Source organism: Phaenicophaeus curvirostris, chromosome 26 (genome assembly GCF_032191515.1).
Source record: "Phaenicophaeus curvirostris isolate KB17595 chromosome 26, BPBGC_Pcur_1.0, whole genome shotgun sequence".
NCBI lineage: Eukaryota > Metazoa > Chordata > Aves > Cuculiformes > Cuculidae > Phaenicophaeus > Phaenicophaeus curvirostris.
This window is the reverse complement of record NC_091417.1, coordinates 3,305,571-3,329,364: the sequence shown is the minus strand read 5'-3', so window position 1 is coordinate 3,329,364 and position 23,794 is coordinate 3,305,571. Positions and strand designations below refer to the sequence as shown.

General features: G+C 55.1%; 1 protein-coding gene across 1 annotated transcript in view; it reads left to right on the top strand.

Annotated features, from left to right (window-relative positions):
* The window catches only part of SKAP1 (src kinase associated phosphoprotein 1), a 161,834-nt gene extending 139,073 nt beyond the window's left edge, over window positions 1–22,761 (top strand). Inside the window, exons 10-12 of the mRNA XM_069876863.1 lie at window positions 158–217; window positions 7,093–7,205; window positions 22,647–22,761. Of these exons, the coding sequence (XP_069732964.1) occupies window positions 158–217; window positions 7,093–7,205; window positions 22,647–22,748 (275 nt within the window). The 3' untranslated portion in view covers window positions 22,749–22,761. The remainder of the gene's footprint in view (window positions 1–157; window positions 218–7,092; window positions 7,206–22,646) is intronic.
* Window positions 22,762–23,794: the final 1,033 nt, after the last annotated feature.

Here is a 23,794-nt window from a genome sequence, read left to right as displayed (position 1 = left end):
TCTGTGACTTCCTCCCTTCCACTCTTGACAATTAAGCCAGAGATTTATTATTCCGACAGTCGGATGCTCTTGCAGCCCTCTCCTTGCCAGGGGGTCGATGCGGCACGAACGCTCATAGCCCTTCCTCTGACTTCTCTGCTCTGTTTTCCACCCCCAGAGGAGGAGCTGGAGCCCCACTTCCCAGAGGACCCCGAGGATGCCAGGAGCAGGCAGAGAGGTAAGAGTCCACCCTGTGGCCAATGCAAAGGAGCTCCAGGTTGGGGAGTCTTAAGTGTGGTCACATTTGAGAGTTGTGGGGTGCAGGTGATGATGGAGGCCGGTGTGGAGGATGGGAGAGGCCCCAGGAGCAGACTATTGGGTGACAGAGGAGATTCTGCAGCTGGTGAAGTTCAAATAAAACAAGTTTGGGGAGCTCCCCTATCTTCTTCTTCTGACTGGAAAGCTGCCTGGAGGAGAAAGACCTGGGGGTGTTGGTTGACAGCGACTGACCATGAGCCAGCAGGGGCCCAGGTGGCCAAGAAGGCCAATGGCATCTTGGCTTGGATCAGAAACGGCGTGGCCAGCAGGTCCAGGGAGGTTCTTCTTCCTCTGGACTCGGCACTGGGGAGACCGCTCCTCGAATCCTGGGGTCAGTTCTGGGCCCCTCACCACAAGAAGGATGTTGAGGCTCTGGAGCGAGTCCAGAGAAAAGCAACGAAGCTGTTGAAGGGGGCTGGAGAAGAAGAGGAGCGGCTGAGAGAGCTGGGGGTGTTTAGCCTGGAGAAGAGGAGGCTGAGGGGAGACCTCATTGCTCTCTGCAACTCCCTGAGAGGAGGTTGTGGAGAGGAGGGAGCTGGGCTCTTCTCCCAAGGGACAGGGGACAGGACGAGAGGGAATGGCCTCAAGCTCCACCAGGGGAGGTTCAGGCTGGACATTAGGAAAAAATTTTTTCATGGAAAGGGTCACTGGGCAGTGACAGAGGCTGCCCAGGGAGGGGGTTGAGTCCCCTTCCCTGGAGGGGTTTAAGGGACGGGTGGACGAGGTGCTGAGGGACATGGGTTAGTGATTGATAGGAATGGTTGGACTCGATGATCCGGTGGGTCTTTTCCAACCTGGTGATTCTATGATTCTCCATGCTTCAGGCATGGGGGGTGCATCTCCTTTGTGGACAGGCACTCCATGGGGAGTGGCCTTAGTGAGCTCTCCATGGAGGAGCCCCAACATCCATCCCTCATCCTGCCTGGTGAGATCTGTGTGCTGATAGATCTCCATGGAGGCACGCCCATCCCTGTCCCTCATCCCATCCTGGACCGTGGAGAGGGAGCCAGGCCTCCTGGTGCATCTTGAGGGGCTGGGGTGAGGTGCTGAGGCAGAAACAGCCTGGAGAGAGGGCAGGAAGCAAGTTGTGGCCCAGAGGAAGCCACCACAGGGAGGAATCTTGGCACGGGAAGCCGGACGGACACACTCCACCACCCCAGCAACCCATGCCGTCCACTCACAGCCATCGCCTGAGAGCCTGCCATGGTCACCAGGGCCCCCACCCCTGCTTTTTCCTTAAGGACCTGCACCATGGGATGGGAGCGGAAGATCTGTTTCCTCCCTAGTCCCACCTGCTTCACTTTCCATTGCCGCTTCCTCCCTGACACAGGAAAGCGGCGCTTGTGTCCGAGCAGCCGGGGCTGGACTGGCCGGGGGTTTCCTGCATCCCGTCTCGTTCCTCACCACATGGGAAAACACCTCCTCCGGGCAAAGCCCAGCTCAGGAGAGCTTCCTGCACCATCCTCCTGCTCCAGAGCTTGGAGGGGATGCTCTTGCTGGGCTCACAGGGTGCCTGCCCGGCCAGGGACCTGCAGCAGCCGTCCTGCTCATCGGATGATGGAGACCAGAGGGTTTGGATGTTGCGAGTGGGTGGCTAAACCAGTTTCATGCGTGTTTGTGCCCTCCCGAATGCATGAGCTCAGCTGATTTATGCCTCCCAACAGTCTCAGAGCCCCCATGCCCGACTTTGCCAAGGAACAAGCAATAGGATGAGAGGAAACGACCTCAAGTTGTGCCAGGGGAGGCTTAAACTGGAGATTAGGAAAACTTTCCTCTCTGAAAGGGTTGCCAGGTGTTGGAACAGGCTGCCCAGGGAAGGGTGGAGAACGCACTTGAAAGCCCTGTGAATGTGGTGCTTAGGGACATGGTTTAGTGGTGGACTTGGCAGCGTGGGGTTTGTGATTGGACTCAATAATTTTAAAGGTATTTTCCAACTTAAATGATTCATGAGTCTGTGATCCCTGGCATTTCTGGAGAGCCTGATCCAACGGTTCCTTTTGGAAACATCCAACGCCCCCGTGGATGTTTCCTGTGCCTTTGCCACCGGCCCAGGAGGGTGCTCAGACCTGTTTCTACCAAAATCTTGGTCGCACAGCCAAGGTTGAGTCCTTGCTGCTTGCAGAGACCAGAGTAAGTCAACGTTTCTCCACTCCTTGTGGTTTTGCAGAGCTTGTTTCCCCCCAGCCCTAGCACAGTGACTTGTTTGGCCACCGGAGACGTGGCAGAGGCAGCTGGTACCAGCATCCAGAGCTCGGAATAAATGATGTCCTGCCCTTTATAAACTGAGATGCCTCATTGCGGGGTAAGGAAAGCAGAAGGCAATGGGACATGCACGTACACACACACGTTTTTCTTCGCCTCTCACAACTGCCCTGGCGTTTCAACATCCGAAGGACCAGGCGGCAGGAAAGCAGCTGCCCCCTGGGTTTTCCAGCCGGAGGTGAAGCTCAGCGGGGAGCAGAATGCGGCTTCGTGGCAGGTTGTGCCAGAGGTGATGATGAACCCACACCCCAAGGCCACCTCGAGGAGTTTGGCTCGTGCCTCTCACAGCCCTGCCAGCCGTTTAACCACCCTGCTCGTACTCATTAGCATCTGCCTGGCGGTTGTAATTGTTGTTAATCGTTATAACTGGGTTGGTTATTAGTGTTGTCGTGATTGCTTTAAGTCCTGTGTCTGTTTTTACGCTCTTTAATAGAGAAGACTCTCACCTCTGCAGAGCTGGGCTGTGTTTCAAGAGGGAAAGGTTATCGCAGTGCCGGGAACGCCAGCCCTTGTGCCTCTTGCCTCGGTAATTTGTGCTCCTGTCCAACTGGACGAAGGGCGAGGAAGAGATGATAGGAGTCCTTGAGCAGAGGGTCGGGCTGCGGGGAGGGAGGGACAGAGCTATTTCTTAATTATATCACGCTGCCCAAGTGCCAGATGAGCATTTGGCTAATGGAAAACGATGGTTTCTAATTTCTAAGAACCACGAGGATGCCACGATGCCGGAGCAGCCCAGCAAATCCAGCTGAGAGCTGCAGGCTGCTCCTGCCTAGACACCCGTTTGCTCCGCTCAAGGCTGCTTAATCCCTGCCTTCTGCGCTGGGTGGGCTGCGGGGCCGCTGCTGCCGCGCGAGCTTACCGCTCGCACACACAACCGGAGCAAAAATTCCTCAACTCAGAAAATAAAAAAGCCCGTCAGGCTGCCTTCTGTCTCAGCGTGGCAGGAGGTTCCACCCAGCACAAGCACAGCAGTGAACGCCCCTGAGCTGCAGACGGTTGTCATTAGGTTTCAGCATCAACAGGCTTCAAAAGCAACACGCCCGAAGCCAAGGGGCTGGGGAGGATCCTGCTGCTCCTCCAGCCCCGGCTTCGGGCCGCACAGGCTGCAGAAGAAGAAAATGATGCGGTTGTCACATTTGGCTGGGTTTGTTAATGACCCCAAGGCCCATAAACACAGGAACAGGCTCTCGTCCCACTTATATCAGTGTAAATCAGCTGCGCTGGAATCACGGCGCTGCCCTGAACGCAGATTTAAATGTCTAGACGGGGCATGGGGTCTTTTAAACCGAAACCTCTTTGCTGCAAAAGCGAGGAGGATTAACACAGGGGGGATGCAGGAATCCTGGGGTGCCTCGTCTGGATCCAGCCTGCGTCCCACCAGCCTGGAACCGGCAGGTTGGGAGGATCACAGTTATTCACCATCCCGTGTGGAGACTGCAGAATGAAGCTCTCCCTTATATTTAAGTGCTAGAATATGATCCAGGATCCCTTTGCTGCAAACGGTCTCAATTTTCACAAGGTATTCATAGAATCGTAGAATCACCAGGTTGGAAAAGACCCACCGGATCATTGAGTCCAGCCATTCCTATCAAATACAATACAATAGTATTCTCGGTGGCTGGCACGAAGCTCTTTGTTGCTTCTGAAGTGCATCGTGAGGCATCTTCCTCGTCTGATGCAATTAATGGTGACCTTTTGAAGACAGGGCTGGAGGAAGGGGTGAGACCTTCAGTCCGCGCAGCTGACAGAGCTGGAAAAAACCACCCCAACTGTTGGGAGCACAAACCTTCCTATGGGCTGGTAAATCACCTAGTCTTGTACTCGCAGAGGATCCTGTCCAGGCTCATGCATACGACCTCTGTTTTACCAATGGCTTCCCCTTTCTCCACTCCTTGACTAAGTGGCAAGATGCCTTTGAGGTCTTCTTGTTCCTCTGATAAGCAGGAAAGAGCAGATGTGGGATAGAGGCGCCTCCCAAGTGTTCCTGGGGCAAGTGGGACAAGGCTGACTCCAGCTTCCCAGCAGCATCCTCCCTGCAGGCGAGAAGATACCTGGGTCCCTGTCCTGGGGGGTGTTCTTGGGGGTAAATAAGCACTTTCAACTCTGGAAACAGCTTGTTGGAAGTTGCATTTTCCATCTCAACCCAAAGCCCCTTCCCGTCTCGATACATGAGAGCAGAGCTCTGTCTGAGGAGCAGAGAAATCAGAGTTTCAATCGCTTTGCCAGCAAGTTCATGATGATGCTCTGTAGAATTTGAGGTGTCCAAGGCCAGGTTGGATGGAGCTTGGAGCCCCTGATCCAGTGGGAGGTGTCCCTGCCCATGGCAGGGGTGGAACTGGATGGGTTTTGAGGTCCCTTCCAACCCAAACTATTCCAGGATTCCATGATAATTCCTGTAATGATCTTTTGTGTTAATTACCTGATTTGCTGGCTCCTACCAAAGCTACCGCTCGCCACATCCTCCCACTCGGTGTCCACACGCTCTGATATTTCCTTTTCCTCTGGTTCATAACCTCTGATTCCCGCACTTAGCACAAGCTTAAATAACTCAGTAGCTCCTACTCCTTCTATTCCCTTCACAATCTTTTCCTAGCCACTGTGTGCTCCCCCTTTAATACTTTCCAAAGGATGCAGACCTACTTTTTTTTTCCCCAGCCTTTCTATTTAAGTTCCCCAAGTCCCTGAGTCATTCCGGCTGCTCCCTGCTGTGCCGTTATCCATCGCTGTAATGTCCTTTTTCATATTTAGGTGATCAAATCTGGGCACAGCACTCCAGATGCACCCTTATCACTCGGTCCCTTATACCATATTAGAAACATTTCCTCCAACATGTGCTCAATATTTTCTATTTATGCTTTCTGGGCTCGGTGCAGCCGCACGGCAGAGCAGCGCAGGTCGCTGGTACAGCCCCGCTGCTCGAATCCTCCCCCTGCAGAATGTGGTTTTACTGGGTTTAATTATCCATAGGGGTCACATCATGGAGACGTCTGTGTCGTGACATCTGGATTCACCCCCGCGTTGGTGCTGTGCCATCAGAGCAGGCTCCTGCCTGCAGCCTTTGGTCCAGGAGCGTGTTTTAACAGTCGTCTTGTGTGCTTAGAAACAGGGAATCTGGGCTTTTTTTGGGGGGCTGTTCTATTGATGCTGTGAAAGTTCTGCTGGATGTGCTGGGAAAAGTCGCTTCCCCAGTCTGCAAACTGGGGCATCTCCCTTGGCAGCAGACCCAGCTGGTCTTGTTGCACGGTGAGATGTTCTCTGTCCCCATGGCAGGGATCCTCCTTTTGTGGTGGCTTTGATGTCTGAGCCAGACTTCGGGGTGGGAAATGCTGTTCTAAGATGGGAATGTTTTGCTCTGGAAGCGCTGCTGCGACATATTCCAGAAAACCCATGTGCACATTTAGCCCAGGGTGGTCCCCAGCCTCGGCATCGGTTGCCAAAAGCCTGGTCAGCCCTAACTCACGGCTTTCAGCAAATAGATCCTTTGCCTTCCCTCAAAAAAAAAAAGGGGAAAAACAGAGTTTGCTGACTCACATTCCCTTCCCGCAGCAAACTGTGATCACCTCGAACTCGCGGGCTGATGGGAAGACCATGGAAAACCATTAAACCAGGACAAAGGGGAACGGTTTTCAGCTGAAAGAGGGGAGATTGAGATGAGATCTTAGGAAGAAATGTTTTCCTGTGAAGGTTGCCCAGAGCAGTGGTGGCTGCCCCATCCCTGGAGGGGTTCAAGGCCAGGTTGGATGGGGCTTGGAGCTCCTGATCCAGTGGGAGGTGTCCCTGCCCCTGGCAGGGGTGGAACTGGATGAGCTTTGAGGTCCCTTCCAACCCAAACCATTCCATGATTCTGCAATTCTAGGATTGAGACCTAAGCTATCAGGTTTTCTCATGCAATAGAAGGCTTGGGACCTTCTCTGCCTTCCTGGGAGCAGGGTGTCAGGGCAAGTGTCTGCTCCCTGCTCTCCTTGTTCTTGCTCTGGGTGCTGTTTCCTTGTTGAACGGGCCCCGCTCCATCGCCTGCAATCTCCTGCTTGGCTTCTTTAATTAATAAACTCAGCTGTCACCTTCCCCAGCAGCATCGCCCCAGAGGCTCTGTGCAAATACCCTTGTTAATTAGCAATATTCCTCTTCCATGGCCTCTGGCCCGGCTGTCACCGTGCTGGGGAGCTGGCACTGGTGCCACGTGTCCCCCTCTTGACCAGGTTATGGACATTCACCTCGGGGACAGCTTGGCTTGAGCCTGAGGGACTTGAGGGAGAGGGAAAGCCTCTTTGGTTCCCTTTGTGGTTTGTAGTGAACGGCTTTAATTCTGAAACTGAAACATTTATCGATGTGTTTGTGTGTATTCACAGATTCTGCAGTTACTTATTGACCAGCCCCTTCTTCCTGCAGTCTCTTTGGTCTCTGCCCTTGAACTGAAACGCACAATTAATAACCCAAACATTCCTTTTCTTCCCCCATCAGACACCAGCCCCATCACCCCAATATATCCCCTTGTAATTCCCATCACCCTGACCTCTCTTTCCTTTCCCTTAGGAGGTTCTCAGCGTGATTACGCTAATTACTACCAAGGCATGTGGGATTGCAGTGGCGAGCATCCCGACGAGCTCTCCTTCCGCCGCGGGGACCTCATCTACATCCTAAGCAAGGTGAGAGCATGGGTGGCAGCCCCACGTTCACCATCACGGCGCTGGGGCCCAATTGCAAGGTCAAGAACTGGTAAAACGGGTAAAAATCGAGGTTTAAAGCAGAGATAAATTAGCAATTTTGGGGAGGGGGGAGCGGGACCTGGACCCCGGCATCCCATTCTCCCCTCTGGGACTGCCCCATCGATGCCACTCCTGCCCCTGCTCCCTCCTTTCACACGCGACATTTCAAATGCCCCAAGGCAAGATTATTTTGGGTTTATATTTCTCCCCAGTAATGGAGTCTGTACGTGCTGTTGCTCGGGTATTACAGGGGTAATTGAGTTGCTCAGCCGGGTGTGACCAGGGCTCCCTTCGGCAAACGCACGCAGGTGAATAAATTAAGTGTTTGCATTAGCAGGTCTGCAGGGGCAAGAGCAGAGCCAGCGGTGCCTGTGGCCCTCCCCTACCCTCGCTCATCCCTGCAGGGCTCCAGCCTGGCTCCAAGCCGGTCCCTGCCGGACCACGGTGGCCCCGGCTGGCAGCAAGGAGATGGGGTGGTTGCATTTTATGGATGGTAGTTTGCAATGCGCTTTGCATCCCAATCCGACGTGGGAACAGCGATGGATTAGTGGGGCTGGCTTTGGTTTGGAATGCTCTTTGCACCCCAAGGGTGGTGATGAACCTGGGGGTTGCACGGTGTGGATGGGGTTTTGCAATGTGCTTTGAATCCCAGTCTGATGGTCTGGGGAAGGTGGGGTTATCCACCTGTAGAAGAGAAGGCTCCGTGGAGACCTTAGAGCAGCCTCCGGTACTGAAAGGGGCTCCAGGAAACCTGGGGAGAGGTTCCTGATTGGGGAGGGCAGGGATAGGATGAGGGGGAACAGTTTTCAGCTGAAAGAGGGGAGATTGAGATGAGATCTTAGGGAGAAATGTTTTGCTGTGAGGGTGGGGAGGCCCTGGCCCAGGTTGCCCCGAGCAGTGGTGGCTGCCCCATCCCTGGAGGGGTTGAAGGGTTGGAACTGGATGGGCTTTGAGGTCCCTTCCAACCCAAACCATTCCAGGATTCTATGACATTCCGTGATTCTGTGAACATCAGAGGACTCACAGCCCCCCACAGGGATGAATTTTATCACTTCAAGGCCATGTTTTATGGCTACAAAAAGAATCAGATTTACTTAGGCATCCTGGCAGTAGCCACAGGGTGCCCCCAGGGTCGACAGAGGTGACCAGATGCCCTGGTGATGGGCAGCAGAGTCACAGCAGCAGTGCCAATCCTCACCTTGGAGGGTTTCTCCATCCATCAGAGCCCTCCAAGCCGGATCCCCAGCACGGGTCCCACAGAGCCAGGACAGCAGCTTGTCCCGGTGGGCTCCAAGTTGGTGCTGTGGCTGCTCTGAGCCCAGTGCGGGCACATCCACCTCCCCGAAGGTCCAAAATGGTGCGGTGCAGCCCAGCAGACATTATTAGCTGATGTATTTGAAGCCACCTCCTGCGCATCTTCACAGAGCAGCTGCATCCCTGGCAGCAGCAGAGAGCAGCTTTGATCCTTGGTGTTGAGGCCCTTTCTGGAAGGCTGAGAACTCCCCATCTGTGGATCTCCAAGTGCTTTATGGCAGCACTGAGTGACTCGCTGCCCCCTGGGAAGGAGCTGGCACGCTCCGGCCACTGACCCACAGCCCTGGCTCATCACCTCATTTATCCAGGGTGGTGGCACCAGGAGCATCCCTGGGGGCGATACCCCCAGCCCCCGGTGCCCAAATCACTGCTGGAGCCTCGGTCCATCCCACCGATGGCCAAGTGGGTTGGGTTCTCCCCCTCACACCAGCTCAGGAACACAGCTTGGAGTCACGGCAGGGTTTTCGCTCTCTTCAGTGGCTCCAGATTGCGACTCTTGTGCCGGCTTCCTCACACGTAACCGATCGGTCCTGAGAGCTTTTCCCCCGTAAATTACTTTGCGCGACGGATGCTCGCGGCCACCGCAGAACCCAGGCGGCGTGGGGCCAAAGACGAGGAGGAAGGAGGGAGATGGCAAAGGGGGGAAAAGGTGTTTGAAAAGCCTGTTCACTCAGCTGCATTTTAATTTCCTTTTCAATCTTGTCCCAATTAATTTCGCCGAATTAATCTCACAGAAGCAAACTCGGCAGCATCGAGGCTGCCGCTTTCGCGGTGCGGTCGCTCTGTCTGAACATGAAATAGTAGCTAATATAAAAATCCATCTGGTGTGTTTGAAACACGCCGGCTGCTGCTCGGGTCCTGTCTGACATTTCGAGCATCAACAGCGGGGAAAAGTGATTTGGGGGTTGGTGGACATCGGGAGCTGGGGGGGGATTCAGCAGCCGTGGGGATGGGGATGGAGGGGATGGGGATGGAGGGGATGGGGATGGAGGGGATGCTGTGGTGGGTGGGATGCGCGGTCCTGCTTGGGGCAAGGGCAGCAGCATCCCCCGCTGCATCCCTCCTCGGAGCATCCCTCATCACCCGCTGCATGCGCCGAGCATCCCTTTGCTGCCCTGTCACAACTCCAGGGCATGGGACCTTCGAAGCCTTTTCTCCTCATCCTCCCAGGAGGCTCCTTGCTGCACCCCAAGTGCCACCAGCGCTTCAGCTGGTCCCAGCGCCACAGGGATAAGGGGTTTTGGGGGGGTCGTCTCCAGAGCTGGCTGAGCTGCAAAGCCTGTAAACCCTTCATCACCCCTCTTTGCAGGGACCCCAAAACACCGCTACCCAACTCCTTGCAGCTAAACCGTGGGGAAAGGAATTCATAGAATCATAGAATCACCAGGTTGGAAAAGACCCACTGGATCATCGAGTCCAACCATTCCCATCAATCACTAACCCATGTCCCTCAGCACCTCATCCACCCATCCCTCAAACCCCTCCAGGGAAGGGGACTCAACCCCCTCCCTGGGCAGCCTCTGCCAGGGACCAATGACCTTTTCCATGAAAAAAATTTTCCTAATATTCAGCCTAAACCTCCCCTGGCAGAGCTTGAGGAATTTGAGCAGGGGGAAGCAGCAATCCCAGCAGAACAACAGCATCGCGTCCCCTTCCCTGGCACCGCTCCCTTGTCCCCTGGCTGAGTGATTTGTATGTTATGATAATTATTTGAATGCAGAGAGACTTCCTATTTTAAGTGGGCTTAGTTGGATGTGACAAGCAGGCCATAAAACCGGATAAGTTAATTCTCTCAATTGCTTTCAATGAAAGCAGGAGGGAGGGTAAGGGGGGGAACATATTCCCATATCCCGGACCCTGAACGAAAGGCAGGTGGTGACATCTAGTGGCATTTTGCTTGGATTTGGGGCCACAGACCCCCCCAGTCTGCTGAAGCTGGTGGGTGATGGAGCAAATGTGTAACGAGTGCTGTCGGGGCTCAGCGCTCAGGTAGACTCATAGAATCATAGAATCACCAGGTTGGAAGAGACCCACCAGATCATCGAGTCCAACCATTCCCATCAATCACTAACCCATGTCCCTCAGCACCTCGTCCACCCGTGCCTTAAACCCCTCCAGGGAAGGGGACTCAACCCCCTCCCTGGGCAGCCTCTGCCACTGCCCAATGACCCTTTCCATGAAAAATTCTTTCCTAATGTCCAGCCTGAACCTCCCCTGGTGGAGCTTGAGGCCATTCCCTCTTGTGCTGGGCGGTGGGCTGTGGGGACAGCTCGTTGGCGATGGGTTCCCATTAATAACCCCTCTGGGAGGCTCCCGACGTTGGGAGGGATGGGATGGGACGTCGGGGTCAGCTGGAAGGCAACGGTCACCCACCGGTCAAATTCAAGCGAGGGCCCATCCGTCCCCCAGCAGCCCCCGAGCCCCCCCAGCGGGAACCAATCGTCCAGAACCAGCCCTGGCAGACTCATTCCTCCCAGGTAATTTTTATAAATGAGGGGACACCCAGCGCAGGCGAGGACAAAAGGGTGGCCGAGCGGCGAGGAGGCAGCGCCAACGATGCCCAGCGCCTGCACGGCCCCAGCGCTGCATCCCAGGTTTTGCTCCATCCCTGGGGGCTCACCCACATGTCCCTGATGCTGCATCCTGAATTTTTCCCCACATCCTCAGTGCTGCATCCCAGATTTTTGCCCCATACCCGATGCCACATCCCAAATTTTGCCCCATACCCAATGCCACATCCCAAATTTTGCTCCATACGTGATGCTACATCCCAAATGTTGCCCCATACCTGATGCTGCATCCCAAATTTTGCCCCACACCCGATGCCGCATCCCAAATTTTACCCCATGCCCGATGCTGCATCCCAAATTTTGCCCCATACCCAATGCTACATCCCAAATTTTGCCCCATTCCTGATTTTACATCCCAAATTTTGCCCCATACCTGATGCTACATCCCAAATTTTGCCCCATACCCGATGCCACATCCCAAATTTTGCCCCATACCCAATGCTACATCCCAAATTTTGCCCCGTACCCGATGCTGCATCCCAAATTTTGCCCCATTGTGGGGTCTCACTCATGCATCCCTGATGCCGCGTCTCGAAATTTCACCCCCTGCATCCCAAATTCTTCCCCATCCACGTGGGGGGCATCCTCAATGCTTCATTCTGCCCCATCCGTGGGGGTTCACCTACACCTCTCTGATGCCGTATCCCAAATTTTACCCCACTCCTGCTGCTCCCACCCCACCCCAAAGACCCCTCCAGCTCTGAGCCCTCTGCGATGCGTGACCCCGGTCCCTACGGGGCAGCAGTGGCCGTGAAAGGGACACACGGTGGCTTTTTCCCCATGGTCCTGGGACCCCATCACCAGCCCTAGTGCTCTCGGGGGGCTGCTGAGACATTGCCCCCAGCTCGTGAACTCCTCCTGGGCTGCACGTGGTTCTGCTGGGGGAGTTTAAGGTTTAAGGCGTGCTCCAACCATTTATTTTACATTGAAATTTATAATAAATGCTGTTAAAGACTTCAGCTTTGACAGAGGTAATAATAAATTCACTGTTAAAGACAGTAGTTTAATTCCTTAGACCCTCCAATACTGCGCAGAATAAACTATATTCATCACCGAGTAATTTTTAACCACATAAATCTTTAAAACGAACCGTTGGAGGCTGTTGAGGCTGAAATATTGTGAATTTATTAGATATGCCCATGTAGTATTGAATTCAGAGGTTTCCATTCGAATATATTACAGGGGAAATTTGTGTCTTTAAGTGTGACAATCCTTACATTTCCCAAGCCAGCAGCTCCTCCAGAGCCACCCCTGCCTTTATCAGACAGAGATTTAGTAACGAGCCCCTCACTAATCGGCTGGGGAAGGAGGGGGGGTGACATTTGCGGTGATGCCCCCGTTTCAAATGGGTAGCACAAAAAAAAAAAAAAAAAAAAAAAGGGCAAAGCAGGTTTTTGTTTCCAGCATTAATAGATGCTCGGCAATTTCTCGGCTTATTTCGTAAATGGAAGTGGAAATTTCACTCGGGGTTGTGAGGACTGGAAATATTAAAGCGGCGCCTTGTCATTAAAACCATCCCTCCCCAGCAATAACTTTGCCGGCTGCCATCGGTTTATGGATCTACATATTCTATACATATAGATATTGGGGGGGTGTGAGCGGGTTTTGTTTGCCAGGGGGGATAATCGGGAATAGAGGGAGCGAGAGGAGACCCAAGAGTGAAACCTCAATTGTAAAAGAGATTCTTAAGGCTTTAAATCCAGCATTGATTAGCCAAGAGGTGATGGACATCACCACAACTTGGGAATTTGGGGTTTCCAAGCCGGTTTTGTCTCAGTCGGGAGGAAAATAGGGAATAGAGGGAATGAGAGGAGACCTGAGGTGAAACCCTGACTGCAAAACGGATCAAGAAGGCTTTAAATCCAGCGTTGATTCACCAAGAGGTGAATCCAGCGTTGATTCACCAGCCTCACGCCTTGGGATTTTGGTTTGTCTGAGCTGGTTTTGTTTGAGGAGGGGGCTAATCAGGAATAGAGGGAGTGAGAGGAGATTGTAGGGTGAAACCCTCATGCCAGACAGAGCAGGAAGGCTTTAAACTCAGTGTCAATTCACTAAGAGGTGATGCCCATCAAATTACAGCCTGCGGTACCCAGATTGTATCCGTGAAACAGCCGAGTGGCTGCAGAAGAGGAAACATTTAAAGCATCGTTCCCAGATTTTGGGTTGTCCAAGCTGGTTTTGTTTGGGAGGAGATAATCAGGAACAGAGGGAGCAAGCGTAGAACCTGAGGGTGAAACCCCCGTTGCAAAACACGTCAGGAAGGTTTTAAATCCAGCACCAGTTCATCAAGAGGTGAAGGGCATCAGTGTCCCAGCCTGGGATTTGGGATTGTCCGAGCGCCCGTGTTCGGAGCCAGCATCCTTGTTTCTTTTGCTGATGCGAAACACCAGCAGACAGGAGGAAGCTTTGTTCGTTAGAGAGAGACGGAGATAATTATAAACCCATCTCCCGGTTCATGAGGCGCGGGTAACATTTAAACCAATTGATGTGGTAACATTTAAAGCAGTTATATTGCAAAATGTCACGTACGGTCTAGTTTCATTAGAGACGCGCTAATAGATGGATGGAATTGAAACTCCCTGGCCTGAGCATAAAATCAAGTTTCCCTTTGCTATAACTCAGCCTCCGCTGTGCCCTTCCCACCGCCCGAACCCCCCGTGGTCTCAAACTTCCAGCGCTTCGTCCTCTCTGCAAATCAAGAGTTAAAAATTATGATCAAAGCTGGGGAAAAGCGGGTTTGGAGGAGCCCGGCACCACTAATATTCAGCATCCCCAAGGATGCTCACAAGCCACGGGTCTTTCACACTCGCTTCTGCGCCGTCTCGCCTTTCTTCTTTCCTTTTTATTTTTTTTTAATCCCCTTTTCCAAGCTGCTCCATCTGTAAATGAACAAACATCTTGATTTTATAGCCTTTTGCTTTGTATCATGGAGGGTTTGAGGGGAAGGGAGGGGGAGGTAGTGGAATGCCTAAGTAAGACTTTAATTCCGAATTCATTTGCGCTCCAGCGATGAAGTTGTCACAAACCATAATGCAGTATTTAATTAAAATAACAGAAGTGTATCTCGATATGTCCTGGGGTAGCGATCACCAAATTACAGCCTGCGCTACCCAGATCGTCTCCGTGAAACGGCGATGTCTGAGGTGCAGCTGAGCGGGTGCGGAAGAGGAAACGCTTAAAGCATCGTTCCCACAAAGGCTGCGCCTCTCCTGCCGTGGTTCCCCGCTGGTTTGGGATCCTTGGTGTGATTTTGGCTGCATGGGGGTCCCAGCTCTGACTCCTGGTCCTGACCTGGGGTGGCTGGGGGGCTGCAGAGAGGAGTTGGAAGCAGGCAGGGCTGGGACTGGGGTCTGGGGTGGAGGGGGGGCACCCATTCCCAGTGCCTCCCGTCTACCCATTCCCAGTGCCCCCCATCCACCCATTCCCAGTGCCCCCCATCCACCCATTCCCAGTGACCCACTGGCCTGGGGCGGATGGGGCCGCCTTCTCCCAGTGACCCCAGTCCCAGGGCAGAGGGTGGCATGTGCTCCCAGTGCCCCCATGTCCTGGGCTGGAGGGGGGAACCTGTTCTCTGTGTCCCCCTATCATAGAATCATAGAATCACCAGGTTGGAAAAGACCCATCGGATCATCGAATCCAACCGTTCCCATCAAATTTCTATCCCCTCTTGCAGCCCGGCCGCAGGGGGTTCCTCGCAGCAATCCCTAGGGAGAAACCGGATGGATTTGAATCATCAATTCATTAGGAGCCTAAATCCTGATGGAGAAACGAAGCCGTGACTTGGTGCTGGGGTTGGGCTTTGCATTTCGCGTTTGGGAGGTCACGGAGCCGTTGCCTTCATCGTGTTCGCTCCCCACCCCTCGTCCTGGCACAGGAGCCACATCCAGCTGTGTCCGATGTCCCCCGTGTCCCCTCTGCCTCCCCAGTTAGGGGTGAAGGGGAATTAATTCCCTTTGCAGGGAAGAGACCTTGGGGTTCTCTCTGAGGATATTTTGATGGCACCCATCACGCAATCAGCTCTTGCTCCCCCGAGGCCTGAGGGCTCCTCGCACACGCGTGTGCACATACACGCATCTGGGATTATTCCGAGCCCTCTCCCGGGTCACGGGTAGAGTTTCACTGAGACGGCGGCTGATTCTCATCAGGCGTGAGCATCCAGGACTTTAAATGCAAAAATAATGGGCTGTAGAGCAAATTTAGGCAATGGAGTGTGCGATAAAGCAAATATAAACCCCCTCCCGGTGTCCCCCCCACCCATTCCTGGTGTCAGGGAGGAGTGGGGAGAGGGCAGGGATGGGTGGGAAGGGACCAGACCTGGGCTTATTTCACCTCCCTTGCAACTTTGCCATTAAAGTTGCACCTCCAGCTCGGAAGTTTGTCCGTGAAAAATGGTCATTTTGTTTCCCCCTGCTCAAAGCACGTTATTAAAATGCTAATTTAAAAGAAAAAGGAGTTAAATATCCAGCAATGGTGCAGTCTAATTGCAGCCATAATGAGCTCTCTAAATGTGAGTGCCCCTGACACACAGAGAGCATAAACAGCCAGCAAACACATCATTAGTGCTCACGTTCATTTATTCTGCCGACCTGGCTATGACCCCGCCGGGGGTCGGAGGAGCAGGTGGAGCCGCTGCGCCGCCCCCGGGGATGCGGAGCCAAGCGGGAGCGGCTGCCATGGCAACGGCGGGATGCAGCCCCGGCCAACAGCCCCGCACCCCCCTGCACCCCCGGTCGTCCCCCCCCCGCTGCATCCTGAGCCCCCCCTGCACCCCCCGTGCACCCCCTCTGCATCCCTCCTGTACCCCTTCTGCATCCTGAGCACGCCCTGCACCCCTTCTGCATCCCCTCTGCATCCCTCCTGTACCCCTTCTGCATCCTGAGCACCCACTGCACCCCCTCTGCATCCCTCCTGTACCCCTTCTGCATCCTCAGCACCCCCTGCACCCCCTCTGCATCCCTCCTGTACCCTCCCTGCATCCTGAGCACCCCCTGCACCCCCTCTGTGCCCTCCCTGCACCCCCTCTGCCTCCCTTCTGTACCCCCCTTGCAACCTGAGCACCCCCTGCACCCCCTCTGCATCCCTCCTGTACCCTCCCTGCATCCTGAGCACCTCCTGCACCCCCCGTGCACCCCCTCTGCATCCCTCCTGCACCCCCTCTGCATCTCTCCTGTACCCCCGCTGCATCCTGGGCACCCACTGCACCCCCTCTACATCACCTCTGCATCCCTCCTGTACCCTCCCTGCATCCTGAGCACACCCTGAACCCCCTCTGCCTCACCTCTGCATCCCTCCTGTACCCCTTCTGCATCCCTCCTGTACCCCCTCTGCATCCTGAGCACACCCTGCACCCCCTCTGCACCCTCCCTGCATCCCCTCTGCATCCCTCCTGTACCTTCCCTGCATCCTGGTCACTCACTGCACCCCATGCACCCCATCTGCACCTCCCCTACATCCTGAGCATCCCCTCTGAGCCCTCCCTGCACCCCCTCTGCATCCCTCCTGTACCCTCCCCTGCATCCTGGGCACTCACTGCACCCCATGCACCCCATCTGCATCCTGAGCATCCCCTCTGCACCCTCCCTGCAACCCCCCGCATCCCTCCTGTACCCCCCGTACCTCCTCTGTACCCCCTTGCATCCTGAGCACCCCCTCTGCTTCCCTCCTGCACCCCACGCACCCCTCTGCACCCTCCCTGCATCCCCCCTACATCCACCCTGTACCCCCACTGCACCCCAGTACCCCTGAGCACCCTCTGCACCCCGAGGAGGAGCAGGGTCTCCTGATGGAGGTGGAATCATGGAATGGTTTAGGTTGGAAGGGACCTCAAAGCCCATCCAGTTCCACCTCCCACTGGATCAGGGGCTCCAAGCCCCATCCAACCTGGCCTTGAACCCCTCCAGGGATGGGACATGGACCACATCTCCGCTCAACCTGGGCCAACGTTTCATTGCCTGAATCATACAAAATTCTTCCTTGTGTCCAGTCTGAATCCTCCCCTCCTTTAGTTTAAAACCATCCTCCTCGTCCCATCACAACAGGCCCTGCTAAGAAGCGCATCCCCGTTTTCCAAAGGAGGCCCCCTACGTGGAATTGGCCTTGGTGCAATGGGGAAACTGAGGCAGGGAGCAGGGACGAGTCTGAGCTGGAGCATCCTGGTTCTCCGTCACGGATTTGTGGGGACAGGGGGACCTTGGCACGCATTTTGGGGACCCCCCTCATCTGAGCATCCCTGCTTGTTCCCCCTGTGATGCTCGGAGCAGGATGGGGCCCTCCGGAGCGAGGCAGAGTGGCAGCCGCACGCGATAGCGAGCGGCCGAGGAAGGAGATTAATAAAAGCGATTCTTTGGAAATGATTTTTTGCTCCATTCCAGCCTGTTTGCTTCTAAACAGCCTTCGCTAATCGCCTCCCAGCAACAGCACGATAACTTCCCTCTGATTTTTTTCTCCCCCTTCTCTCTTCCCCTCCCCTCTCTCCCCTGTCCGAGGGGCACGGGAACACCATCCCTGGGATATATTTTAAAATAAAAAATATCCCAACCGCCCCCCACCCCATCCCTCGCCCTCCCCTCCCGGCCCCCCCCCTCCTCCCGTGCACTCTCGGTGAACCTGTGATATTGTAGCAATGGCCCTTGAAGTGCAGTGGGGAGGTGATTTAGGAGAATATTAAAGGCAATGTGGAGATTCGGAGGCGCCTCTCTCAGGGAGATCGGGAGAAAATACGCAGCACAGATGGGCTGAGCAGATTAAACATTTCCGTCACATTGTTTTCCAATTGTGTTTGCGGTGCCTGAGGGTTGGAGCTGCGGTCAGAGCGCGGCGGAGGAGGCGCAGAGCTGCGAGCCGCGCGCTGGAGGGAATAAATATTAATACGGCAGTTTCACATGGGCTCCCAATCCCATCAGGATGAGATGATGCTGCCGCCGCTATTGTCTCCCAACCCCGATCCTGGAGGCTTGGTGGGGCTCCAGCTGCCCCTTCTGCCCATCGCCACGCTGCACAGGGTCCGTCTGTCCTGTCCGTGTGTCCCCCCCGTGCCATCCCAGCATCGTGGTGGGGAGCCTAGAAGGACACACGTCCCTCTTGCCCCAACCGTGTTGGTGGCTCCAAGCCAGGTCATGCCTGGTGTGCCCAAGGCTGGATGCTCATCAGGCGCCGTGGTCCACGATGCTGCTCGCTCAGCTGGTTGGGTGTTGCTCGGTTTTAATGGGAAAGGACTGATGGGCTGAAGCCCGAGCGCCTTCCATCATCCAGAAAGACCTCAGCTCAAGGAGCAGCTGTGCTGTTGGCCTTGCTAGAACTGCCCGTGTGCCTCCTCGGGCTGGAGGTCATCCCTGTGGGACCTTCACCAGCTGGAGACTGTCACCTTCCTCTCCCTCCATCGCCCCCAGTTCTGCTTGCTCTGAGGTCCACATGTCTGTTTGGTGCTTCCTCCTGGGCTGCAATGTGGAGAGCCTGGTGGGGTGGGACACCTGGACCCCAGTGGGATGGGACATGTGGACCCTGGTGGGATGGAACGTATGGTTCCCAGTGGAATGGGACACATGGACCCTGGTGGGATGGGACATATGGTTCCCAGTGGGATGGGACATATGGTTCCCAGTGGGATAGGACACTTGGATCCTGGTGGAATGGGGCACATGGACCCTGGTGGGATGCGACATATGGACCCCGGTGGGATGGGACACATTGATCCCAGTGGGATGGAAAACCTGGACCCTGGTGGGATGGGACACATGGATCCCAGTGGGATGGAACACCTGGACCCTGGTGGGATGGGACATATGGATCCCAGTGGGATGGGACACCTGGACCCTGGTGGGATGGGACATATGGACCCCCGTGGGATGGGACACCTGGACCCTGGTGGGATGGGACATGTGGATCCCGGTGGGATGGGACACTGTGGCCACCCCAGCTGATGCCAGGCAGGACAAGGAGAAAGAGCAATGCCCCAGCTGAGAATTGAATAATTGGAAGCAAGTGAGAATCATTTGGTTTTATAGGGATTCACCCTACAAAAGAGCAGCGTAGGGTGGGGTGGGTGGTGGTGGATCATGATCATCACTGGAATTACTCTTCCTTGTGCCAGGCTGGGTGATGCTCCAAGGAAACGGTGTTCCCAGCTGCATCCCAAGGCCGGCTCTGAATCCTCTAAGGACAGGTAGCCCCTCAATTTCTGAGCTGGCCGCAGCTCTGAGCTGGTTTTTGAGGTAAATAGATGTATAGCTGACCTGGTATAAAACTCGGCGGTGTCAGCCGACCCCACCATACCTCATCCATGAATTAGATCCCTCCATTTTCCTAACAATAATGTATGACACACAAGCACTAATAATGGGGCCGAGCAATCATAAACCGATAAGTCTCTGACTGATTGGCTTTTCCTTCGGCATCCATCAAGGCATCATTGATCTTCTGTGCGAAGGAGGGTGATGAATGGCCTCCCCGAAGCCCAAAGGGGTTGTTTACGAGGGCTGGTGAAGGATCGTGGTGGTGAGGAGGGCTTGGGAGCACCGGTGGGGAGTAAATATCATCCCTGTGGTGCTCCGTGGGGGAAGAGAGCCTGGGCGAAGGGCAAGGGGGGACTTTGGATGGGACAATTGGAGCTTGGTGGAGCTGGGGAAGCACGGCTGGAGAGAAGTGGCTGCCTGTTTAGGATCCCATGAAGCAATCATCCATCCAAGGCCATGCAGGGGAGAGCTGACCACATTCCCACCGCTACCTCTGTGACCACAAGCTTTGGGATGTCCCCTCTGATGGAGACAGGGGGATCTGCAGCTGGGACTTGGCCTTGAGAAGTAATTGTCTCTCTCAGGTGATGCTGGAGGAGCCGTAGTGCAAGGCAGGGAGAGAAACCAGGTTGTGGTTGTCATCTTGTTATGTCTTTCCCTCCCTCGTTGCTGGGGATCAGCAGCACAAAGCCTTTTACAACCAACACGCCATAAAAGCCCTGATTGCGAGCGATTATCTGAACGAGCGTCTGCTTCAGGTTTGCTTGGCACCAGGGATCTCGAGAACGAAACGTGGAGAGGCGCTTTGAGAGGGGGGTTCTTGCTTCTGGGAGAAAATCTCAGCATTTTGGGAATGAGGCGAGGCCGTCGCGGCTGTGTGGAGGATGGTTGGGCTGGGAGGATGGACACTAGAGTTGGTGGGACCTGCAAATCCAGTTCCTCGTTACGTGCCAGCCTGGAAAGGGCACTGGGTTTTGAATTTGCTTTTCCCAGCTGCGTGAGTGCGATGGCCCTGGCCCAGGTTGCCCAGAGCAGGGGTGGCTGCCCCATCGCTGGAGGGGTTCAAAGCCAGGTTGGATGGGGCTTGGAGCCCCTGATCCAGTGGGAGGTGTCCCTGCCCATGGCAGGGGATGGAACTGGGTGGGCTTTGAGGTCCCTTCCAACCCAACCCATTCCATGGTTCTCCTGATGCTGCTCTACCCGCACGCTCAGGGCTCAGCAGCCTCGCTGGATCAATTCTCTCCCCAATTACAGCCTTTCCAGTCCCTTCTGTAGAGTCTCAGCTAAATTGCTTCCCCCCCCCAACCCAGTCCAGGCAGGTACTGAGCACAGAGGCCCCATTAGCGTGTAATTAGGTAGATTCCAGCAAAACCATCCTCCAGCTCCCTCCTTCTCCTCGCTCCCCCCCTCCACAAGCTGGTATCAAGCATCAGCACGTTAGCGAGATGTAAATTAGCACCTCCAGACGAGAGCAGAGTTCACCCTGCACTGGGCTCTGCCTTGCTGTGCCAGTGCACTCCTCGTTTTAATAGTTTAATAAAAATTAGCATAATTAACGAACATCTGTATGATCCAGAGTGGTGCAATTTGGCACTTGGAAACGAGGACTTAAACATTATTGCTGGGAGTTTAATGTTGTTTTAATTCTTTTTGGCACTGCGCGGTGAAATAAAGGCTCGGTGCCGCGCGTTCTCGGCTGGCTCTCATTTGCATTTCCCTCCCTTTGATTATGAGCAATCGCGGACTCCGCGGCAATTCATCAAAGCAGAAATTATTTTAAAATACCTCGTAGCGTTCAGGCTACGGGGTGGGGGCTGGAGGCTCCCCCGCACACCTGGGGCATCGCGGCCCCTCTGCCCACGCGTCTTTGCTACAGCAAAGAGACCCTGATTTTTTAATTTTTTTTTTCCTTCTGGCTTTGCAGCAGGATTTTTCCTCTCTGGCTGGTGCAGGGAATCCAGCTCCCATCCCTCCCTGCTCCTTCCTTCCCAGCAGCGGCAGTGCGGATGCTCCACTGGGTGCTGGGTCCCCCAGGAGCATCGGGATCGCAACCTGGAGAGCACTGGGACTCCTGGGACCTTTTCCCAGCTCCAGCAGCTCCATCTGCAGAGCTGGAATTGTCAGGAGCGATGTCCGTCTCCTTGAATCCTGGGGTCAGTTGTGGGCCCCTCACCACAAGGAGGATGTTGAGGCTCTGGAGCGAGTCCAGAGAAGAGCAACGAAGCTGGGAAAGGGGCTGGAGAACAAGAGGAGCATCTGAGAGAGCTGGGGGTGTTTAGGCTGGAGAAGAGGAGGCTGAGGGGAGACCTCATTGCTCTCTGCAACTCCCTGAAAGGAGGTTGTGGAGAGGAGGGAGCTGGGCTCTTCTCCCAAGGGACAGGGGACAGGACGAGAGGGAATGGCCTCAAGCTCCACCAGGGGAGGTTAAAGCAGAACATTAGGAAAACATATTTCACAGAAAGGGTGATTGGTCCCTGGCAGAGGCTGCCCAGGGAGGGGGTTGAGTCCCCTTCCCTGGAGGGGTTTAAGGGATGGGTGGACGAGGTGCTGAGGGACGTGGTTTAGTGATTGATGGGGATGGTTGGACTCGATGATCCAGTGGGTCTTTTCCAACCTGGTGATTCTATGATTCTATGGTGCAGCCCCTCTCCCCAGTGAAGCCCTTATCCCGCTGGGAGGCAGGGATGAGCTTGAGATACATTAAACACCCCAGTGGGGTTGGATGGGGGCAAGAGTTCGTGTGGGACACAGGAAAGGGCGCGCTGCTGTGCTCTTCATCTGCAAAACCTCCTTTAAAAAAAAAATCTCCTGTTTTGATGGCAAACTTGGTACGGCTGTGTGTGCTAACTCCTCCTCTCGCCCACCGGGAGAAGTTTGCTCTGTGTTATTTGCCTCTCAGAGAAAAATCTGGGGAGGAGATGTGTTACCCAGGCTTGATCCACCTGGAGGGGCTTCTGAGAGCGCCAGGCTGGGGCCTGGGACATCCTTAGAGGTCCCATCTGTGAGCAAAATACCCCAAAAAATCAGGGTGTGGATTAATGCTGGGTTTCTGAGCAAGTCCCAAGCTGTGCCCCGCAGGACCAGGGCGAAGGGGAAGAGTGGGGTGGAAGGGATGAGGAGGGTTAGGGAAGAAAGCAAAGGATTTTCAAGGGGAGGAGGTGGGACAGAGGTATTTTCAAGTGGGAAGCTGGGGGCTGCTCCCTGTGAATCCAGGATCCGAAGGAAGGAGGGACCTGACCTGTGTCCCTTGGGCTGTGTCCCCCTAGAAGTACAACGTTTACGGCTGGTGGGTCGGAGAGCTCAACAACGTGGTTGGCATCGTCCCGAAGGATTACCTGGAGGCTGCTTACGACCTGGAGGAGCGATGAGGAGCGCAGCCCCTGCCTAGGTGAGAGCTGGCACCCCGGGTGTCCCCGCTGAGGATGGGGCGTGAAGGTGGGTGGCTCCATTCCTGGGGTGCCTGGGTGGCTCCATTCCTGGGGTGCCCCAGCATCTCCGGGAGGCCAAGCCTTGAGGATTGTCTTTGGCTCCATCTCCTGGTCTCCATTTTACGTGGGAACCACAGTCACCGCTCAGGGATGATGCCACCCTCCCCGGGTGGGATCTACCAGCTCCTTCGAGCTCCATGGGAGAAACATGCTGAGATAAAGAGCAGGCAGCTCTGTTGGACCCAGAGCGTTGTGTGTCACTGGCTGTAGCACCAACCCCGACACCAAATCTGCACGTGCACTGTGTTTTTCCCAAACAAACCCTATTCTGGAGGCATTTGGGGAAACTGAGGCACAGGTTTCTCTGCTGGGAAGGTGGCAGGAGGTCTGTGGCCAAGCTAGGGGCAGAGAGACCTCCACGCTCGCCCAGAGATGTCCTGCTCTCCTCATCGCCTCTGTGCTTGGAGTCACTGACATCGCATCAGTCCCTGTGTTGCGGTGTCACCTTCCCCGCTGTCACCTTCCTCTCCCCCTCCCCAAATCCAGGTGCTGAGAATCCAGCTACGCTCTCCGTCCGCAGCCCCAGCTCCCACGGGAACTCTCTGCATGAGGAGACCCGCGTCCCATCGTCCAGCCCACGCATCGAGCCCCTGAGCCCCGCTCTGCCCCATGGTACCCGCAGCGACGCCGTGGGGGGGGCTGGCAGCCCATAATAAAGCCATTTTCCTCTCCACCTTTGGCTGCCCCAGGCTTTGCTGCGGGTCTGGAGCCAGCGCTGGGTGCAGACGGTGCCCCCTCGCCTCCTGCCCCAGCTCTGAGCATCCCCAGAGCCCTCTGGTCCAGGCTTATCCCACGGCTGAGGGTTAACCCAGAGCATCCTCCTCCTCCTCCTCCTCCTCCCGCACTTGGCTGAAGGACCACTAGATGGTGGTAAGTGCCTGCTGAGTGCAGCATCCCCGGGAAAGGTGCCCAAACCCCCTGGGCTG